The sequence below is a fragment of the Acartia tonsa genome, chromosome 5 (assembly GCF_053477335.1).
Source record: "Acartia tonsa isolate MP-2025a chromosome 5, ASM5347733v1, whole genome shotgun sequence".
NCBI lineage: Eukaryota > Metazoa > Arthropoda > Copepoda > Calanoida > Acartiidae > Acartia > Acartia tonsa.
Genome location: NC_137264.1, coordinates 34,321,197 through 34,340,522, shown reverse-complemented (window position 1 = coordinate 34,340,522; position 19,326 = coordinate 34,321,197). Strand labels below are relative to the sequence as shown.

General features: G+C 33.8%; 2 protein-coding genes across 4 annotated transcripts in view; both read left to right on the top strand.

Moving 5' to 3' along the window:
* Positions 1–1,561: 1,561 nt before the first annotated feature.
* Positions 1,562–8,966, top strand: LOC145319986 (ferredoxin-fold anticodon-binding domain-containing protein 1-like). Of its 2 annotated transcripts, XM_080162402.1 has the most exons (8): positions 1,562–1,694; positions 1,998–2,159; positions 3,036–3,202; positions 3,712–3,843; positions 6,790–6,845; positions 7,378–7,481; positions 8,183–8,290; positions 8,560–8,966. In XM_080162402.1, the coding sequence occupies exons 1-8, from the start codon at positions 1,613–1,615 to the stop codon at positions 8,604–8,606; spliced, it is 858 nt and encodes a 285-aa protein (XP_080018528.1). In that variant the 5' UTR covers positions 1,562–1,612; the 3' UTR covers positions 8,607–8,966. The 2 variants fall into 2 exon arrangements, with proteins under 2 accessions (XP_080018528.1, XP_080018527.1); XM_080162401.1 differs by lacking the exon at positions 8,560–8,966 and having other exon boundaries at positions 8,183–8,418.
* An 8,360-nt stretch (positions 8,967–17,326) lies between these two features.
* Efr (ER GDP-fucose transporter) overlaps positions 17,327–19,326 on the top strand; it is a 32,005-nt gene continuing 30,005 nt past the window's right edge. For both annotated transcript variants that reach the window (XM_080162400.1, XM_080162399.1), the window contains exons 1-2: positions 17,327–17,402; positions 18,388–18,471. In XM_080162400.1, coding sequence (XP_080018526.1) covers positions 18,419–18,471 — 53 coding nt within the window. In that variant the 5' untranslated portion in view covers positions 17,327–17,402; positions 18,388–18,418. The remainder of the gene's footprint in view (positions 17,403–18,387; positions 18,472–19,326) is intronic.

Genomic DNA, 19,326 nt, shown 5'->3' with positions numbered 1-19,326 from the left:
AGGATAATTCTAGCATCAGATAACGATGAAAAGGTATCCGGTACTTTAAGATATACTAATGAACATTTCATTTTCAAATTAGATAGGTAGCTTCGCCAGTAAAAATAAAATAAACAGTATGTAGAGGAGAAAAATATTGAAAGAAATTAGAAAAGCAAATCTTTCTTTTTGTCTGCTACAGTGTTTCTGTTCTACGTGTTTTGATAATTGAACATGGTGTACAACTTTTTATTTTTATATTTTAATTTGTAAGCTTGGGGCCAATTTCAAGCCTAAACGAGAAAGGTATCTATTTTTTTTTAATAAATGATATTTACGATTAAATAATATCACAATTTTGTTTATCAATATTTATAAGAAAAAAATGTAAATAAAAAGTTGTAAACTTCTTGTTTTAGGAGGATTTTTGGTCAATGGTTTTTTCACATATGAAATAGAAAAGCTAGCTCTTAGTAATAATTTTCAGTACATAAATTTTATATTTTTACACTGTTTTCAATGGGCACGTTATAAAAATAGAAAATAACAAAATAACCAATGTTAATTTTTAAAGGTAGCTTTTTTAATAATGTGCTAAAAAATTTCATCCTCAGCTGATTTATATATTTCTGACATCATATGACTGACTTGTGAGAAATATATGTGATATGATAATTTCATTTTTATTCTTTTTGTGATAAGTGAACAATTAATGAGTGCTTTATTGATTAACCACGTGATAATTTAGCTAATATTTTCCATGTTTTTCGTTAAAAAATCCTATTTATTATTGTATTGTTTTATTTCTAAGGGTTATCAATGTTACGCTTTTTTAGTTAAAAGCTTCAAAGTGCGTAATTTTGTTGGGCATGGCCTGAAATTTTTTACGGTCTTTAATACGCCTTTTTTTAATGACGTGTTGTCTAGTGGAATTTTTTCTATTGTTTTAATTTTATTTGTTTAATAGTAAAATAAAACATGCCAGAGACTAGACTAACACAAGTTGTAAATAATTTTACAAACTCGAAATAATACCTAAAAGAAACGTACTTTTCACCTTTTCACTTTTCAGAAATAAGCTTTATTAATATGCTATGATAACCTGAAGAGAACTGAATATCAAAACAATCTAAAAATGGAAATCAACATAAAATATTGAAATGATATAAAACGCTGAAGTTTGGTTATTTCTTCAAAAAAAAATCTGTAGATAACTATCTGCCAAAATGTATCAAGGGTTGAACGATCTGCGAATTAGCCCCAAATTTACAATGGAAACCGCCCTGAAAATAGAGAAGAAGGACAAGGTGCTGTTTTTGGGCGAAGGCAACTTTTCTTTTTCCAAAAGTGTTGTAGAGCTGCAAAAGAAAGACGCCAAGTTTTGGGAGGAAAATGGGAAGAACATCTACGCTACTTGCTATCAGGAAAAATAATTATTAGATAATTGATAAAATAGAAATATTTAATATTGCTAAATTTAGGAGCATATATGAAGTTTTGATATGTTTTCTCATCGAGCTGCCTAAATTTCCTTGGACCCACAGTTTTTATTGTTTTAACGTACTGATTTGCCTCAAAAGTATTTTTAACTTATAAATGCTGTCAAAATTCTAATGTTTATTGTGCTTAACAGATGGAAGAAGAGGATCAAACAGAGTTGAGAGACCAAAATATTAGTTACCTCAAACAACGAAGGGTCAATATTTTATTTAAAGGTATGCCTATAACCTGAAGTGGGGGGGGGGGGGCATTAAACTGTACCATTAAATATTTTTTTATTTTTTTTATTTATCGACTAAAATCTGGTTATTTTAATCTAATCAAGATCTATGGTAGTGTCGAAACTTACCAATAATTTTAATCTGCAAACGGAGTAATTTGGTGTATTATAATAAGGGATTTTTGTCAATTCTTTTATGTTTCAAGATCTCCGCCTTTTAACAAGGCTTAGATTTGAGTTATCTGCTAAACATAATAGTTGGTTAACAAGTTCTCACTAATAAAAACTCTCTTTACAGTTGATGGAAGAAAATTGAATACTCACAACGTGATAAAGAACATCCAGTTTACCAAGATCGTGTTCATGTTTCCCCATGTGGGGGGCAAGATGAAGATAAATCTAAACAGAGACCTCCTGATGGCCATTTTTGAGAGCGCCCATCAAGTTCTTGATAATACAGGTGAACATATATCATAAATACGCCCCTAGAGGCCCCTAGGGGCACTTGATGGAAAAGGGTTGGGGGCGAGTTGACCCTCCATTTTTAATAAGTATAAAAAAGAAAAAGTTAAATTATTTTGAAAGTTAAAGGAGAATTTTTTATTTAGGGATGATTTCTTTTCGAAGGTATCCTCCACCAAAATAGCCATATACTTTCCTTGCTACGGACAGAAAGACATCCTCTTATTTAAATATAATGATTGTAGCGTTTAAATACCACTTTTATGTTTAAAGTTTTAAATATGGGGAATGGAATATTTTACTGAAGAAAACAGTGTTTTGGAGCCGGAGCCGGGAGCAGCAACATTTTTGGTGGAGCCGGACCCGGAGCCGTATTTTTCGTAAAAACGGCTCCGGCTCCGGATTAGCTAAAAATGATTTTTTAAAGTAATATTATAATTTGTCAACGGTCTATTTCCATATAATAAACTGAAAAACTATTGTTACTTAACAAATAGACACACATCCTTCTACTTTTATATAGCTTTAAAATAAAAGTAAAATATTTTATATTATTTATTTTATTTTATCAAATTCAATAATGAAAAAAAATTGATCTATTAATTTTAAGGTTGGAGCTGGAGCCGGAGCTGCATCATAATTATACGGCTCCGACACCCTGGAAGAAAACCATTCTATCCCTTTTAAATAAATGAATAATTCGAATGTATTATTTACCTAAACAAATGTCTTTTAAACATAAAATAATAAAAAATAGTCATATTGAATCGTTTTTCTTTGAATGCTGGAACAGTTGGGGGCAAATCAGAAAAAAATATTATATTTGTTGTTGGTCAACTTTAGAATGAAGCTTAATTTTAAATTATATGTTTAGGGACACTGCTTATCACCCTTTGCGCCGGACAGGGAGGAAGCCCGTTTGAGACAAAAATCCGCCGAAACGACGACACCTGGAAAATCCTGGAAATCTCGCAGGACGCGGGTTTTGTCCTCTCCCACATTCTGAACTTTGAGCCTCAACTGTTCGCAGAGTACTGTCAGGTATCTCTTCTACTTACACAAATAGGTACCATTTCATATTTCAAAGGACAAATTTGCTTAAAATATTTTGTTATTCTCTTATAATCAATATTTATTTGTTTCCAGTTGAACAATTGTCTTATCTCCGTATCTTTTCATATTTACTCTTGGGCTTTTGTTTGACGCGCAGTTGGTATAACATTGTATTACGCAAAGCGTCATTGACACATATTTAATTTTTCTTACACATTTCTGTTTTGTATTTAAGAGTAAACGCACCCTAAGGCCGTATTTATACCTAATGTAATACATTTTTGTTTATTTTGCCATTCGGGTTATTTATGCAAGACGGGCTTGTTAAACACTATAGGTTTTAAAATAACATTTTCGTACATAAATCTGAGTAGGTACCTATTTAGGCTCGTTTTATCTGGAATCTGTATCCGTTTTGGATGATTAAATCCGTTTTTTGTTTGTTAAGACAGTCGATTTTAAAAACATTTCTGAATTCATAATATTTTATATTCTAGGTTGGTTACAGAAGCCAGCAGAAAGGATTCAACGTTGAGGACTCAGTGGTACATATATTCAAGTATAAACCGTTGCCTGAGCTACAGCCTCTACATTCCATGCAGGATCAAACCAACTATTATGCTCTCAAGGTTGGTTGGTAGAACATAAGTCAACTTCATGAAAGATGTGCTTACTGCTTATTGTTAATTCAAATTGTTTATATTATTTTTTATATAAGCTAAAGTGTTTTTTGGGCTGTTCTTCATCTTCAACTTTTTAGTGTTCTAGCTCACACTGTAAGTTATCGACCTGGCAATCGGACGGACATACAGCCATTATATAAAGTAGCTGCTCTATTACAACATAGTACGCAATTATGTAAAACATATTTATGTTAAGAAAGGATATTAGCCAATGCATGCATTGCATCGCAGTAGTTCATACTTCTTACGGAATTTAAAAGTTTAGGATTATCAGTTTAAGATGTACAAAATATAATATCTACCTATGTTTTAATCACTGGAATTCTTAAATTCTAATTACAGTACACTTCATGAAACTTTATCCTCTTAGGCTTCCTTTTTGTCTAAGGGGGGTGGGGTTTAATGCAACCATCTCGTAATCAATGATTAAATGACACTTAGAATTTGAATTTCGATCTGAAATTTTGCATGAAAAATCCTTGGTAAGTGTATTTTCCCTTAATCGAACAAACAGTTGGAAAGGTAACGGCTAACGGCTCAGCCGTTTTGCCATGTTTTGGATTAATTAAGAGCAAATTAGTCACGAAACCTATCTCCACATAATACTTTTTGTCGCTCAAAGACCTTATCAAACGGTTCTAGTCGGTAGCTGTTGTTACTAGAAATTTAAGAAATGGTTATTGCTATTATTTAACATGAATTGAACCAAAAATATGTTTTAAAAAGTTGATTCCTACGTAATTATTGATGAATTTGCCCTGAAAATAGGCAATAAACGGCTGAGCCGCCAGCCGTTACTTTTCAAACTTTTTGTTCGATTTAGGGAAAATAGACCTATCAAGGATTACTCATGAAAAATTTCAGATCGAAATTCGAATTCTAAGTTTTAATTATTTAATTATTGATTACGAGATGGTTGCATTAAAAATCCCCGCCCTTATGTGGTGGTTTCTCTAATATTGTCTAGTTAAGCAATTTAAAATGTCATGTTTTGTTCTTTAAAAGCTAATGCAACCATCTCGTAATCAGTGCTCAAATGGCAAGTTTGGACAAGTTTCGTTACGAAATTCGGATTTTTAGTGCCATTTGTGCGCTCAATACGAGATCGTTGCATTACCCCCCCCCCCCCCTTATTTAATGGTATTTATTTAGGGACAGATATATTTGTTAAGTTTCCGAAATGACCAGGAAGATAATACTTTTACTTTTCATCGCTAATCCAAAATCAAATGCATAAAATTCCAATTTAAAGTTTGCCAATCTAAACTTTTCAACTAAAATATAATGTATCCATCCACTATTATTAGAAGTAGGGATAATAAAGTTGGTCGCAGATGTTAATATTTGCGTTTGCGTGTTATTGCGAAGGTTTTGGGTTCTTCTAAAAAGATTTTATCAAATACATTACATATATGTCCTTACTGTCATGTCAGACGTATTCAAGTATTAGTGAAGGATTAGGATTTGTTTTTCTTTGTTTATCTCTTATTATTTCTTAGCAGGCAAGACTTTTTAAAATACCTAACATTTTCTTAAACGTTGGCTTAACAACTTTGGAGACTTTTATTTGAATTTGATCATTTGGTTCATTAAGTTCAGTGTTCAAACGTTTTAACCACTAATTGTTAATTTTGTGTTTAATTATTGTGAATGAACATAAAGGGGGGGGGGGGGTAAAATGTGGTGACTCGTGCCACGACATACCAGCAATTTTATTTTGGATGCTACTCCCTTGGTTTTAGAGATAATTGGGTAAAATCTTTTGGGTTGGGTCACTAATTACCCCAAGTTTTGGTATCTTTAAAAAAACGGCGGCGGGACCGCCGCTCCCGCTGTTCACCGCCATTTTCCGCCGCCGCAAAAAAAAATCATATTGCATTTCTCGCCGAACTAGACAATTTGGAATCATTTGAGACCATGTTTTTTTTTTCAAAAATTTTTCCCCTTATAACCAACCCTGCGGGGGGACCTTTTTTCAAATTCTCGTTTATTAAGATATATCTTAAATTCAGTGCTTCTCCTGTGCTTTTAAAGATATTGAAACAAAATCTTTTGAGGTAGGCCAGTAAAAAATATTTGAATAAAAAATGGCGGCGTTTTCCGCCGCCGCAGGATGGCTTGTAAGGGGAAATTTTTTGGAAAAAATAACATGGTCTGAAATGATTCCAAATTGCCTAATTCGGCGAGAAATGCAATAAAAAACTGTTATTTGGCGGCGGCTATTGGTTATTTGTACGTCTGAAGCTTAAGATCTCGGTAACTGCTAAACCGATTGGGCTCTACTCTTCAGGGATTATACCTACTGGTCCTGTGATGGTTTTAAGCTATATTCCTCGGGGGTGGGACACCCCCAACCCCCCCAAAAACTAAAAAAAAACAACTTTTTTTACATTTTTTTTATGAAATCTCAGTAACTGCTGAACAAATTGGGCTCTACTCTTCTGGGAATATATCTACTGGTCCTCCGGTGGTTTTAGGCTATTTTCGTGGGGGTTGGGATGTCCCAACCCCCACAAAAACAAAAAATCCCCCCTCCCCCATTTTTTTTTTGGTCCTTTTTTTTGCAGGAGATTTCCTTGGTCCTTTTTTTTTGCAGGAGATTTCCTTGGTCCTTTTACGAATTTCACCTTAATTTTTGTTTGATCACCTCTTGGGGCAAAGCCCCTAGAGGCTAGGGGCGAAGACGCTAGTATCATTTAAAGAATGAGAAATAACCTTGAAAAGGTTCTTAACTTCTAGACATTAATTTTAAGTATAAAAATACTAAAGAACAGCTATATTTACCCCTTCAGATTCTTTGACAGGTTAGATAATTGACATTGCTTTAATTCTGAAAATACTGATATTAAGACAATTAAAATGATATATTTCACCAACCAAATATCTTTCCAGCAGAGTACAGGTGGTGTACATCAACTCTACCCGCTGGCCCATGAACATCATCTCAGGTAGGCAATTATGACTTATTTATGGACTGTTGTATCGTATATAACTAGTTATTTCTCTCCTAGCCTTTAGGTGAAGGCGGCGGAGAGGTCATGAAAATAGGCCGAAACCACCCCAAGACAATTATACAGCTTCCATGAAAAGTACAATCAATTGGGATCAGACGTTTCTGACATCTTTAGCCTCAAAAACCTCACTCTTTAAAATTTTTCAACAGCTATCTTCTTTGACTGACAAAATGGTGAAGACGTGACGTCGCCTCTTAAGGGGTGTGTCTTCGTATTTTCACGGTAGCTTTTCTAATATTATTTTATCTCTGCTGTGGGCTCTAACCCTGCCGGGCCAATCAATTGCCTAACCCTGCAGGGCATTCATTAACATATACCTACCTAAAATAACCTTTCAAAAGCTACTGTTAAAATACGATGAAACGCCCCTTAAGAGTCGATTTCACGGAACCGACAATACCCGAAACTTTTTTTTGTAATTTTATTTAAACAGGGATAAACTTAATTGTAGTTTTTCATTTTTTAGTTTTTGGTGTCGTCACAACCGTTTGCTAAGCAGGGAACAGCTGTTAGAAGTCGCGCGGCAGTGCCTAGGAGATATTATAAATATACACAGCATTAATCTTTCAGGAAAAAATATTATTCTTTAGCCTCTTGAATTGATCACACTTATTCTTTCTTGCCTTATCGATCCGTTTCCCTTTATTTTTATCTAGATATGCAATTTTTATTGAAAAATATGACTTATTTTCCTGTTTTTCTTATTAAGAGTTTTTAAGTACACAAGTATATCTTTTTAATTTTTACAATAAAGGGGGGGGGGGGGCGGAAGTGACACTTTTTGAAACCAAAACTAAAAGTCAAAGGAACTCAACTAAAAAAAGAGTTACAGGTCTGACATTTTGCATGGCAGTTGCTTTATAGGGGTACAATATGGAACTGTAAAGAAACGGCGGCGCAACCGCCGAAAACCGCCGAGAAAAGGCAACAAAAATTACGGCGGGAAACGGCGGTTTTCGGCGGTTGCGCCGCCGTTTCTTCACAGTTCCATATTGTACCCCTATAAAGCAACTGCCATGCAAAATCTCAGACCTGTAACCCTTTTTTTAGTTGAGTTCCTTTGTTGACTCTTAGTTTTGGTTTCAAAAAGTGTCACTTTCGCCCCCCCCCCCTTTTAACACTTTTTCGCCATTTGGCCTCAAGGACCTCCAAAACATGGGTCTCCGTAAATTGTTTTTTTGTGCCCAGTGCGTCATACTAATTTGTCATATCTTAGCCGATTTTCATTGGGTTTTTTTTATGGTTTTGAATGATATGTTTGAAAAAACTAGACGAATACAAGAACTCAGACGGAGATATCAGTCAAACCATTATAGTCACATACAAGTCAGTGAAGTTCCCTCTGGGTCCCAAACATGCATTTCATCTACATTACAAGGAATATATGCTTTACATAATTAAATTACCTACAATGATACCTACCACAAAAGATAAAATTAAGAGAGAGAGAAAACCAGAAAGGATTATATTAAGAATGATGGCTAGTATTTGATAGGAAAGAGAAAAACTTGAAATTAGATAAACAAAAAAATCCGTACATTTTACTTGAATAAATTAAAAAAGTCAATAGATGGAGACAATTATAGGGTTGGACAGAGAGATATTTGATAGACGGATAAAATTCTATAAGGCATATATCCCTAACAGGTGCTGGGAAAGTCAGTGTGCAACATATTTAGAGTGGAACTAAGATAGCATTTGTTCATGTCACGATCTTCAGTTTAATTATTGCAGTCTTTGTCTACCCTGAAATCTCAGGAGGGTTATTCGGAAAGCCTCTTCAATTGCAATATTTTTTGAAGATAAAGTGGCGAAAAATGGAGAGAAAAAATTTACAATTCCAATTTGGAATCATTTAATTGTCCATCCATCAAGTTAGTTACTAACACCTTGTACATATTAACAGCTAGCTTTTATACTGAATCATATCATGCTAATTTTTGTAACCTGTATTCATTCCTATGTACTACCCAGTCTGTAAGTAAGAATTAAACAAGCCTTATATATTATACGCTTATCTAGTCCAGAGTGTTCTGAAGTCTTTATTGAACTCCCCCCCCCCCACACACACACAACCCCACATAAAACTAACTTTTTTATTGTTAAATGTTTGCTTTTGCAAGATTTTTTAAACGAACTCTTAGCTGCCTTGTGAAGTTAACCTATTTTGTTCAGTCAAATGCTTTTTTTCAGTCTATACAAAATGACTGTCATTTAGACTTTAACAACGTGTGTAATGACATTTTTATCATTTGATATCTAATACATATTAGGGTGGGTCTATTTTGGAATTTCACATTAGTAGACATTGGCAAGGGTTACTGGGCCAATATAAAACCCTGTGAAACTTGAAAGAGGTTTTTTAATCCAAAAATAACGGGCGCGCGGGGGGGTATAAAATGTGCCCGCCCCCTTATGAAACCAAAAATGAAATTCCTTCAAACACAGGCATGTTGAATATCAAAATGACCGCATTGAAATGCTGAATACAGATCTGAGAACTGTTTTGAAAAATATTGATTCAGTCTGAAATGATTTTCAAACAACCTACCAAAATGAACAATTTTGACTAAATCAGCTGTTTTTAGGTACTTAATGAGATCTTATTCGAACTAGGAGCAATATTTTTCAAAACGGTAGCTGGCAGCCATTACAGCCAAGTCACTTTTGAAACTTGAATCGGGCTTATCATACATATATATGACTTCCACAACTTATGATATCAGTAAAATCTAAAAAAGGGGGAAATGGACCCACCCTAATACATAAAAAAAAATTTTCTTCCAAATTAGAATATAACTTTCAATTTGATTTAAAGGGTTGGAGTTCTTATGGTTCAAGACAATTCTACCTGAAATTGCAAATGATTTTCTTTGTATGAATCAATCGTTAGATTGTCATGTTTGGTTTTTAGTACCTCTACCTCTATTTTTCTATTCTTTACTTGCTTTCATATACAATGATACATACCTAGCAAAGAATATTAATCTTGTCAATATTTTTCTTTTCCTGCTTTCATATACATAGCAAATTAAAATGTTTATATTTGATACTAAAAGTTTACTTCATCCATTCATCATATTGTTATCGATTCTTTAACAAGCATTTTAAAAAGAGAAATTATATTTTTTTGTTATATGTTTCTTAGTAAATTTCACCTTAAAATTAGTTTTAGAAAATTAGAATTAAGTTCATCTGGTCAAAAGCAATTTTCGTTATTACTTAGAGTTTATATTTGTACTAACATTAATTTACAAGGTTCGCTCTGAAAGGGGTAGTTTGATGTTGATTTTTTTATTCGAAAATGATTAGGTCATAATTTTCAAATCTAGATCTGTTTAATTTGATAAATTTACCTCATAGAAACACCCCTTTTAGAAAGGATTAATTTACATAATTTTTTAAAATTCTCAACTAGGTAGGTAGGTATTCAATGGAATGCACTCTTGTATTGTGATAAATTCTTGGCGGGTTCTAAAATTTATTACTATTAAAGTATCACAGTTAGGGATATTACACTATGAAAGTCGTTACATTTCAATATAAGGATTAATCATCTCCTATTGTCTTATGGTTTTGTTAATATATTAATCGTTTTCGAATGGTAAGAAATTCAGAATTGTAAAGGAAGATCATGAACATTGAGTATTAATATTTTTTTAAAAAGTCATAACTTTTCTTATTGTGGGCAATCGTAGATACTAGGGTTGGCAATCCGAATCCGGAATCAGCCCAACTTTTGGCCAATTTTGGAATCTGAATCCGGAATCCGTTTTTTAATAGCAGATTCGAATTCTTAATTGGTAGGTTAAAATTAGCGTCTTCTTTTCTTTCAACTCTCCCTTTTTGAAGCATAGATTATCATCATTATATATAATATCTTTTAAAATCTGGTTCGATTCTCTGAAGTGAATTATAGAGAACACCAAGAACATTAATTTTTAGGACATATGTAGCACTTAATTTAAAAAAGGCCTTTTAAAATATTGCTAAAATCCGGAATCCGCGAAGAATCCGCCATTATTTTTGGACGGATTCATGTAAGAATCCGAATCCGGTCCAAAAATTTGACGGATTGCCATCCCTAACTGATGTGTGTGTAAGAGAAACATAGAAAAAAATTCTGCTTTAAAAAGCAATGTGACTTTTTTTGTCAACTTTTGAAACCAATATTTTTTTTTACTTCTGTGAGTTTGTATTTGTCATAACTATGAGTGATCATTTACGTAAGTCTAGTAACAAACGAGTTCAAATAAAAAGCGCAGCAACAATTTTAACTGCATTCTTTTTGAGTAAAAAAAGATTTTAAAGCAATAATATTTTAATTTACTTAAGGATCGTAAAACAGAAATACATGCTCTATTTTAAATTAACTGCGCTACTTAAAAATATGTTTTATTTCTGTAGTTTGTGAACTTAACTTTATGTTGTGATATGGCAGACATGCTTATTATTACTGTGAGTTTATTTGTCAATACCAGTGTCTTGTATTTTATCCAGGGATAGGTCTGGTTCATGAAAGTTAATTAATCTTCGTTTTAACAGGGGTTTATATTCTGCACAAGATTAATTTTTTTTCTCCTGCAATTTTTTTTATTTTTTATCTCCTGTTTTTTTCCAGCAAGGAAGGGGAATAAATGGAAAAATATGTATCATGTACTGAATTTTATTCATATTATCCCCCCTCTTGTATATTCTTTTAGTTTTTTACACCAAAGAGGGGAGAAAAAATGTTTTCAGTTATCTTAATTTGTACATTTTTTCCCCCAACCACATATTTTTTTTTTGACCCCATAACCCCCCCCCCCCCCCTAAGCAGGGTCAATTTTGCAGAATATACACCCCTGTTTTAATTATATTTTAACAAGGGGGGGGGGGGGCGTAATGACATTTATTCGTAATCCGTGAGCAAAATGGTCTTAAAACCCTTCAAACTTGGTATATAAGCCTAGTCCTATAGGTATTACATCTAAATGGCAAAAAAATCTAAAAAATTTTATTTTAAGGTTGGGTTAGGTAAGAAAAACCCTGCGGAAATGGGGTTTTTAGGCTTTTTTTGGTCTATTTTGATGTGGACACTTAACTTAAATTGTTTTTTCTTAGGGTTTTAACTTAAATACACTGTATCTATCCATATTGACTTTATTTAAGATGATTCAGCAAGTCGGGGACCGACCCCAGGGGGCTAGGTGGGTGGCCCGCAGGGGTTAAGTGCCTTTTTCCCAATACATATGTTGTAATACATCTAATTATAGGTTTTTTAGGTCAAGGAACTCAAATTTAGAGCTAAAATAAGCATTAGACTAATCTGAAGCTAGCCCCAGCGGGCTAGGTTGGTGGCCCGCAGGGGTTAAGTTCATTTTTTCCAATATATATCTTGTTATATATCAAAATATAGGTTTTTTAGGTTAATAAACTCAAATTCTAAGCGAAAATTAGCATTAGACTAACCTGAAGCTACCCCCCCCGGGCTAGGTTGGTTTTCTGCAGGGCTTATGAGCATTTACCTAACCTAAACTAGAAACTTACTTATATTTTGACATGTTTTTTTATAAACTTTGTCTATTAATGAGGACTTTATTTAAGATAATCCAGCAAGTCGGTAACCGACCCCAGCAGGTTAGGTTGGTGGCCCGCAGGGGTTAAGTGCATTTTTCCCAATATATATGTTGTTATACATCTAATTATAAGTTTTTTTAGGTCAGTTAACTCAAATTTAGAGCTAGAATTAGCATAAGACTAATCTGAAGCTAGCCCCAGCGGGCTAGGTCGGTGGCCCGCAGGGGTTAAATGCATTATTTTCCAATATATATCTTGTTATATATCAAAATATAGGTTTTTAAGGTCAAGAAACTCAAATTCAGAGCTTAATTAAGCATAAGTCTTACCTGAAGCTAACCCCCGCGGGCTAGGTAGATCTTCTGCAGGGCTTAAGTGCATTTTACCTAACCTAACTTAGAAACTTACTTATTTTTTTGGTTTTTTCCTTGAATGAACTGTAGGGGATTTTTTTTTCCCGGCTTTTTTTGAAATTCAAGTAGTGCCGTTGCAATTATTATGCCTTTTGGTGAAAAAACACTTGTGTAAAAATTTTAACCATTTTGAACAAGTATTATGCCCAGTAATTTCACTTTGAAATTTTGACGCCCCCCTTATGGGGGTCAAAAAATCATTGCATCAGAACTATGGCTTCATGGTGCTCCCTGAATAGGTCTTGAGGAGTAGAATCAGGAATTTTTGAAATTTTGAAAATATCTCGTTCCTAGACTGAGAAAAGTTCAAAAAACCCCTAAAAAACGCCATTTTTGAAAATTGGCCAATTTTTATAGGTTTTTTTAACTTTTCTCAGGCTAGGAACGAGATATTTTCAAAATTTCAAAAATTCCTGATTCTACTCCTCAAGACCTATTCAGGGAGCACCATGAAGCCATAGTTCTGATGCAATGATTTTTTGACCCCCATAAGGGGGGCGTCAAAATTTCAAAGTGAAATTACTGGGCATAATACTTGTCCAAAATGGTTAAAATTTTTACACAAGTGTTTTTTCACCAAAAGGCATAATAATTGCAACGGCACTACTTGAATTTCAAAAAAAGCCGGGAATAAAAAATCCCCTAATGAACTGTGTCTATGAATGAGGAAATTTTTTTAGATGATCCAGCAAGTTGGGGACCTCCTTGTGTCAGCCTCTTGTATGAAGAATCTTTTAAATGATGGCTTTAGGACTGAACACTGTGTATCTAAGTAAAACCTAGCCCGCCTGGGTCAGTCCCCGACTTGCTAGATCATCTTAAATAATGTTCTCATAAACAGTTTATTCAATCAAAAAAAACTTCAAAAAAGTAAGATTCTAGGTTAGGTTTGGTAAAATGCATTTAAGCCTTGCAGGCAACCCACCTAGCCCGCAGGGGCTAGCTTCAGATTAGTCTGATTCAATTATTAGCTCTCAATTTGAATTTCTGGACCTAAAAAACCTATAATTTTATGTATGACAGCAGATACTTTTTAAAAATGCACTTAAACCCTTCGGGCCACCCACCTAGCCTGCTGGGGTCGGTCCCCAACTTGCTTGATCATCTTAAATAATGTTCTCATAAATAGTCACAGTTTATTCCAGAAAAAACCCTAAAAAAAAAGTAAGGTTCCAGGTTAGGTTAGGTAAAATGCACTTAGGACTTTCAGGCAATCCACCTAGCCCGCTGGGGCTAGCTTCAGATTAGTCTGATCCTTTTATTAGCTGTAAATTTGAGTTTCTTGACCTAAAAAACCTATAATTTGATGTATGATAACACGTACTTTTTCTAAAAAATGCATTTAACCCCTACGGGCCACCCACCTAGCCCGCTGGGGTCAGTCTTCGACTTGCTTGATCATCTGAAATAAGATCCACATGAATGGACAGTTTATTTGAGAAACAAAACCTAAAAAAAATAATATCAAATGCATGTTTTTTTGTTAGGTTAGGTAAAATGTACTTAAGCCCTGTTGGCAATCCACCTAGCCCGCTGGTGTTAGCTTCAGATTAGTCTAATGCTTATTTCAGCTCTGAATTTGAGTTCTTTGACCTAAAAAAACCTATAATTGGTTGTATCTCAACATATATATTGTGAAAATGCACTTAACCCCTGCAGACCACCCACCTAGCCTGCTGGGGTTAGCTTCAGATTATTCTAATGCTTATTTTAGCTCTGAATTTGAGTTCTTAACCTTAAAAACCTATATTTTGATATATCACAAGATGTATTTTGGAAAATAATGCACTTAACCCCTGCAGGCCACCGACATAGCCCGCTGGGGCTAACTTCAGATTAGTCGGTCCTCGACTTGCTGGATCATTTTAAAAAAAGTCCTCATTAATAGACAGACACAGTTTATTCAAGAAAAAAACCTGTAAAAATATAACTTAAGTAAGTTTCTAGGTTAGGTTAGGTAAATGCTCTTAAGCCCTGCAGAAAACCAACCTAGCCCGGAGGGGTTAGCTTTAGGTTAGTCTAATGGTAATTTTCGCTCAGAATTTAAGTTTCTTGACCTAAAAAACCTATATTTTAATATATAACAAGATATTTATTCAAGAAAAAACATGTAAAAATATAAGTAAGTTTATAGGTTAGGTTATGTAAATGCTCTTAAGCCCTGCAGAAAACCAACCTAGCCCGGGGGGGTTAGCTTCAGGTTAGTATAATGTTAATTTTTGCTCAGAATTTGAGTTTCTTGACCTAAAAAACCTATATTTTGATATATAACAATTAACAAGTTATATATTGGAAAAAATGAACTTAACCCCTGCGGGCCACCAACCTAGCCCGCTGGGGCTAGCTTCAGATTAGTCTAATGCTTATTTTAGCTCTGAATTTGAGTTCCTTGACCTAAAAAACCTATAATTAGATGTATTACAACATATGTATTGGGAAAAAGGCACTTAACCCCTGCGGGCCACCCACCTAGCCCCCTGGGGTCGGTCCCCGAATTGCTGAATCATCTTAAATAATGTCCATATGAATAGATACAGTGTATTTAAGTTAAAACCCTAAAAAAAAAACAATTTAGGGTAAGTTTCCACCTCAAAATCGACCAAAAAAAGCCTAAAAACCCCATTTCCGCAGGGTTTTTCTTACCTAACCTAACCTTAAAATAAAAATTTTTGGATTTTTTTGCCATTTAGATGTAATACCTATAGGACTAGGCTTATATACCAAGTTTGAAGGGTCTAGCTAAATTTTAAGACCATTTTGCTCACGGATTACGAATAAATGTCATTACGCCCCCCCCCCCCCTTATGTTGCATTGAAGGAGATGATTGATTTATCTGTCATTTGATCCTCCATCCCTGATTAATTCCGTCAGTTATGGTGTTGTCTATTTTAAATTTTCTTCATTCTTTATATTCTTTACATATTAAAAAGGAAAACTACAAAAACAAGGATGACAACATCCATAAAAGCGAAGCTCTGAAACGATATGACAGACGAACATTAACTTTTGTTGAGTGTCAGAACTGAATATACAAAATATGAAAATATAAGGTTTGACAAAATTATACGTAAGTTTTTGCAAAACTTCTTAAATACAGAATTCTGTTAAAGGACATACTGACATTTTTAATACTTGATTATAGAGATGCTTCGCTCCTAATATTGTACCTTATTGTAATAGGAATCAGTAATCAAAAAATCAGATTAATCGGATGATTTTATCACATAAAAAATTGTTATTAAAAAAGTAAAAAATCAACATGTTTAAAATGGACGTACGGACATTCTGGTAACGATTATAGAGTTGCTACGCTTTCTAAATCGTACCTAACTACTACAGGAATAACCATGCAAAGTTTGAAATCGATAGGACAATTCTAACATGCCTAAATTAACGCATAAAAGCTAACTATCTCGGACGGACGTACGTACGGACGTACGGACGGAAGGACGTACGGACGGACGGACCGACCCTAATTATAGAAAAGCTTCGCTTTTAAAAATCTGTGAAATCTAAAAATGTGTTACAATGTTATAATGGAAATATTTTATTCACATAATGATATCATATACAAATTCTTATTTTTGACACATTTTTCTACATTTTCATCATTCATTACATTAAACCTGTAATTACAATACAAAGACCTTTATTAAATACAATAAAATACACGTACCACAATAACCTAACGTTCAAATAATACTTACAGTTTTGCATTATGTATTCAATCATTTACCGTAATAATGTATTTATATGAAAAAAGGGGGAGGTAGGTTGTGCTAAAATTCCGTAAAGGTTTGAGTTTTAAGGCTTAAAAACAGTAGTAGAACGATAATTTTCGCTAAATATGTGTATTCCTTATTGAAAAGAACTAAAGACAAAAAATACTTAGTGATTAATACTACTACTGTTTTTAAGCCTTAAAACTCACACCTTTACGGAATTTTAGCACAACCTATCTCCCCCTTTGTAACAAAAAAATGGGTTAAAAGAAAATTTTTGTGGATATTGTGAAATTGTTTTTTGTTGTAACCAAGAATTGGGAGAGATATTTAGTAATATACATACATAAATAATAAAACTAAAGAGTCCAAAAATTTTAGATTAAACAAAAAATAAAAAGCTATATATCTCTTTTATTAGACACTTTAAATAAACCTAAAGCAAACTTAATAACAATAACGCAATAAGTATTTGGCCTTTGAAACTTGAAAAGCCTTGAAGCAATTGCCATTTCTGAAATATATTTACTGGTAAAATGCCTATTTTAAAATTATACCCTAAGTAGATATAATATTATAAGTATAAAATCAAAATAAAATCTTAGAATACCTTACATAAAAATCTTCCAAACTTTTGAAACTAAACATCACCTTGTATTAAACATCATATACATTATACATAAAATCTAACCTATGTACATTTAAATTTCTAAAAAACTGAATTTATTTTTCAGAACAAAATGCTTCTGAGGTGTAGGACTTTGCAATATTAAAACTTGTATCTTTCTTCCATTGGGTGAGTTAGTTTTTTTTTGTGAGCTAGTCTTTAACTAGTTACACTGTGTCCGTCTGTTAGTAAGGGGGGGGGGGGGGGAGGGAAGTTTGTACTTTTATAGGAAATGAAAATTCAGTATCAAATTTTTCCCTGGCATTTTGTGCTTGTTTTTATAGTTATCAACCTAATTCTTTTTGTAAACTCTCGTATATGATTGGATCTACCTGTAAAACTTTGAAAATTGAATTCTAGGACTTTCCTTCTAGGGGCTAGTGGAGCAAAAGACCTCCCAAACACTAAAATTTTAAATTATGAGCTTATTTTTTAAGATATCGAGCTGATTTTTTAATGGAACCTTTTGTTACATAAATGAGTTGATTAGTCACCTCATATTACATTTTTGCACTTTACTTCTAGAGGCTTTTGGGGTAACCCCCCCCCCCCCCCCCAATACAAACTTTATAAGTTTTGAGCTTACAAGCCTCTAGAAGTAAAGTGCAAAAATGTAATATGAGGTGGCTAATCATCTCATTTATGTAACAAAAGGTTCCATTTAAAAAATCAGCTCGATATCTTAAAAATTAAGCTCATAACTTAAAATTTTAGTGTTTTGGGGGGTCTTTTGCTCCACTAGCCCCTAGGAGGAAAGTCCCAAAGTTCAATTTTAAAAGTTTTACAGGTAGATCCAATCATATATCAGAGAGTTTACAAAAAGAATTAGGTTGATAACTATAAAAATATACCCAAAATGCCAGGGCAAAATTTGATACTGAATTTTCATTTCCTTTAAGTTTACAAATACCCCCCCCCCCCCCTCCTGGCCTTGATTTAGGAAAAATATGAATTTACCAATGGTAATATAAGATAACCTTCCCGAACTTATGAAATGCTATATTTTAAAGGAAAACCATATTGGTTCATCGGTTAGCGAGATCTTTAAGTACAGACAGACACATCCATACAGAGAAACAAGCATCTTATTCTCTTATATAATGATTTAATTTAGTTTGATTATCTGTGTCACAACCAGCAAGAAAATGCTGTCCAAGGCAGAGCTTGCAGGGATTGTCGTCCTTGTTGGATGCTGCAGGTATGGTTCCTTCTTGTTCTTGCAGTTAAGTTTGTCTATATGACAGTAAAAGAATAGAGGTGGCAGGTGTTAAATAACTGCATGACCATGGGTTGGGGACCCTGTGCCGACCTTCAACTGTTTCTTTGAATATCAGCCAATAGCGTCGGAAATATTAACACATCCAAGTCGCTGCGATTGTAAGTTTACCATCCGCTATTTGTTTAAGCTTTAAAAAGAAAGTCGTAACAAAATATGTTGTTGAGAGGGGGGGGGGGGGACATTTTTTAGGTAAGATTTCTTAAGGGACGGAGGTAGTACCCTCCTCCAAAAAAGTTTTATACTTTTCCTAGACCTTCGCTACACACAGACAGACAGAAAATTGTTTGTCATAAATAGTAGGAATATAAAACAACATAGGATGGCAGACGACATCATGTCTGCTTTTAGGATCGTTAATTTTTGTTTCGTTAACTTTACAGCTGTTTTTCAAATACCCAACTAAAAATTGAGCAACCCATTTAAGTGTTAGTGACACTTTTATTCATAATTTCAACAGATGCACATTTGAGTTTTTGTGCTGCGCTTATCATGGACACAATTGTACTTACTTAAACTTAACTTTTTTTTATTAAAAACAAGAAAGGAAAATCTTTTTATAAAAAGGGGGGGGGGGGGAAGTTTTGACACATTTGCGTAAACCTGGTGTATAGGCTTTATCTTTGGACTGAGAGGATAGGTTATTAGGGATAAAATCATTCTTATATGATGAATTTCCCCCAGATTTAAGATTTTTTGGATAGGCCTCCAGGTTCCGGAGCTCCAGGCCTCCAGGTGGTCTCTCTACAGGTAAAAATTTAAAAAAAGATTTTTTTT

Bases quoted from the DNA above. Each gene is read 5' to 3' on its own strand.
- LOC145319986 (XM_080162401.1), top strand. From the start codon at position 1,613: ATGGAAGAAGAGGATCAAACAGAGTTGAGAGACCAAAATATTAGTTAC. The intron at 1,695-1,997 runs GTATGCCTATAA...CTCTCTTTACAG, and splicing joins GGTCAATATTTTATTTAAAG to TTGATGGAAGAAAATTGAAT. The intron at 6,846-7,377 runs GTAGGCAATTAT...TTCATTTTTTAG, and splicing joins GCCCATGAACATCATCTCAG to TTTTTGGTGTCGTCACAACC.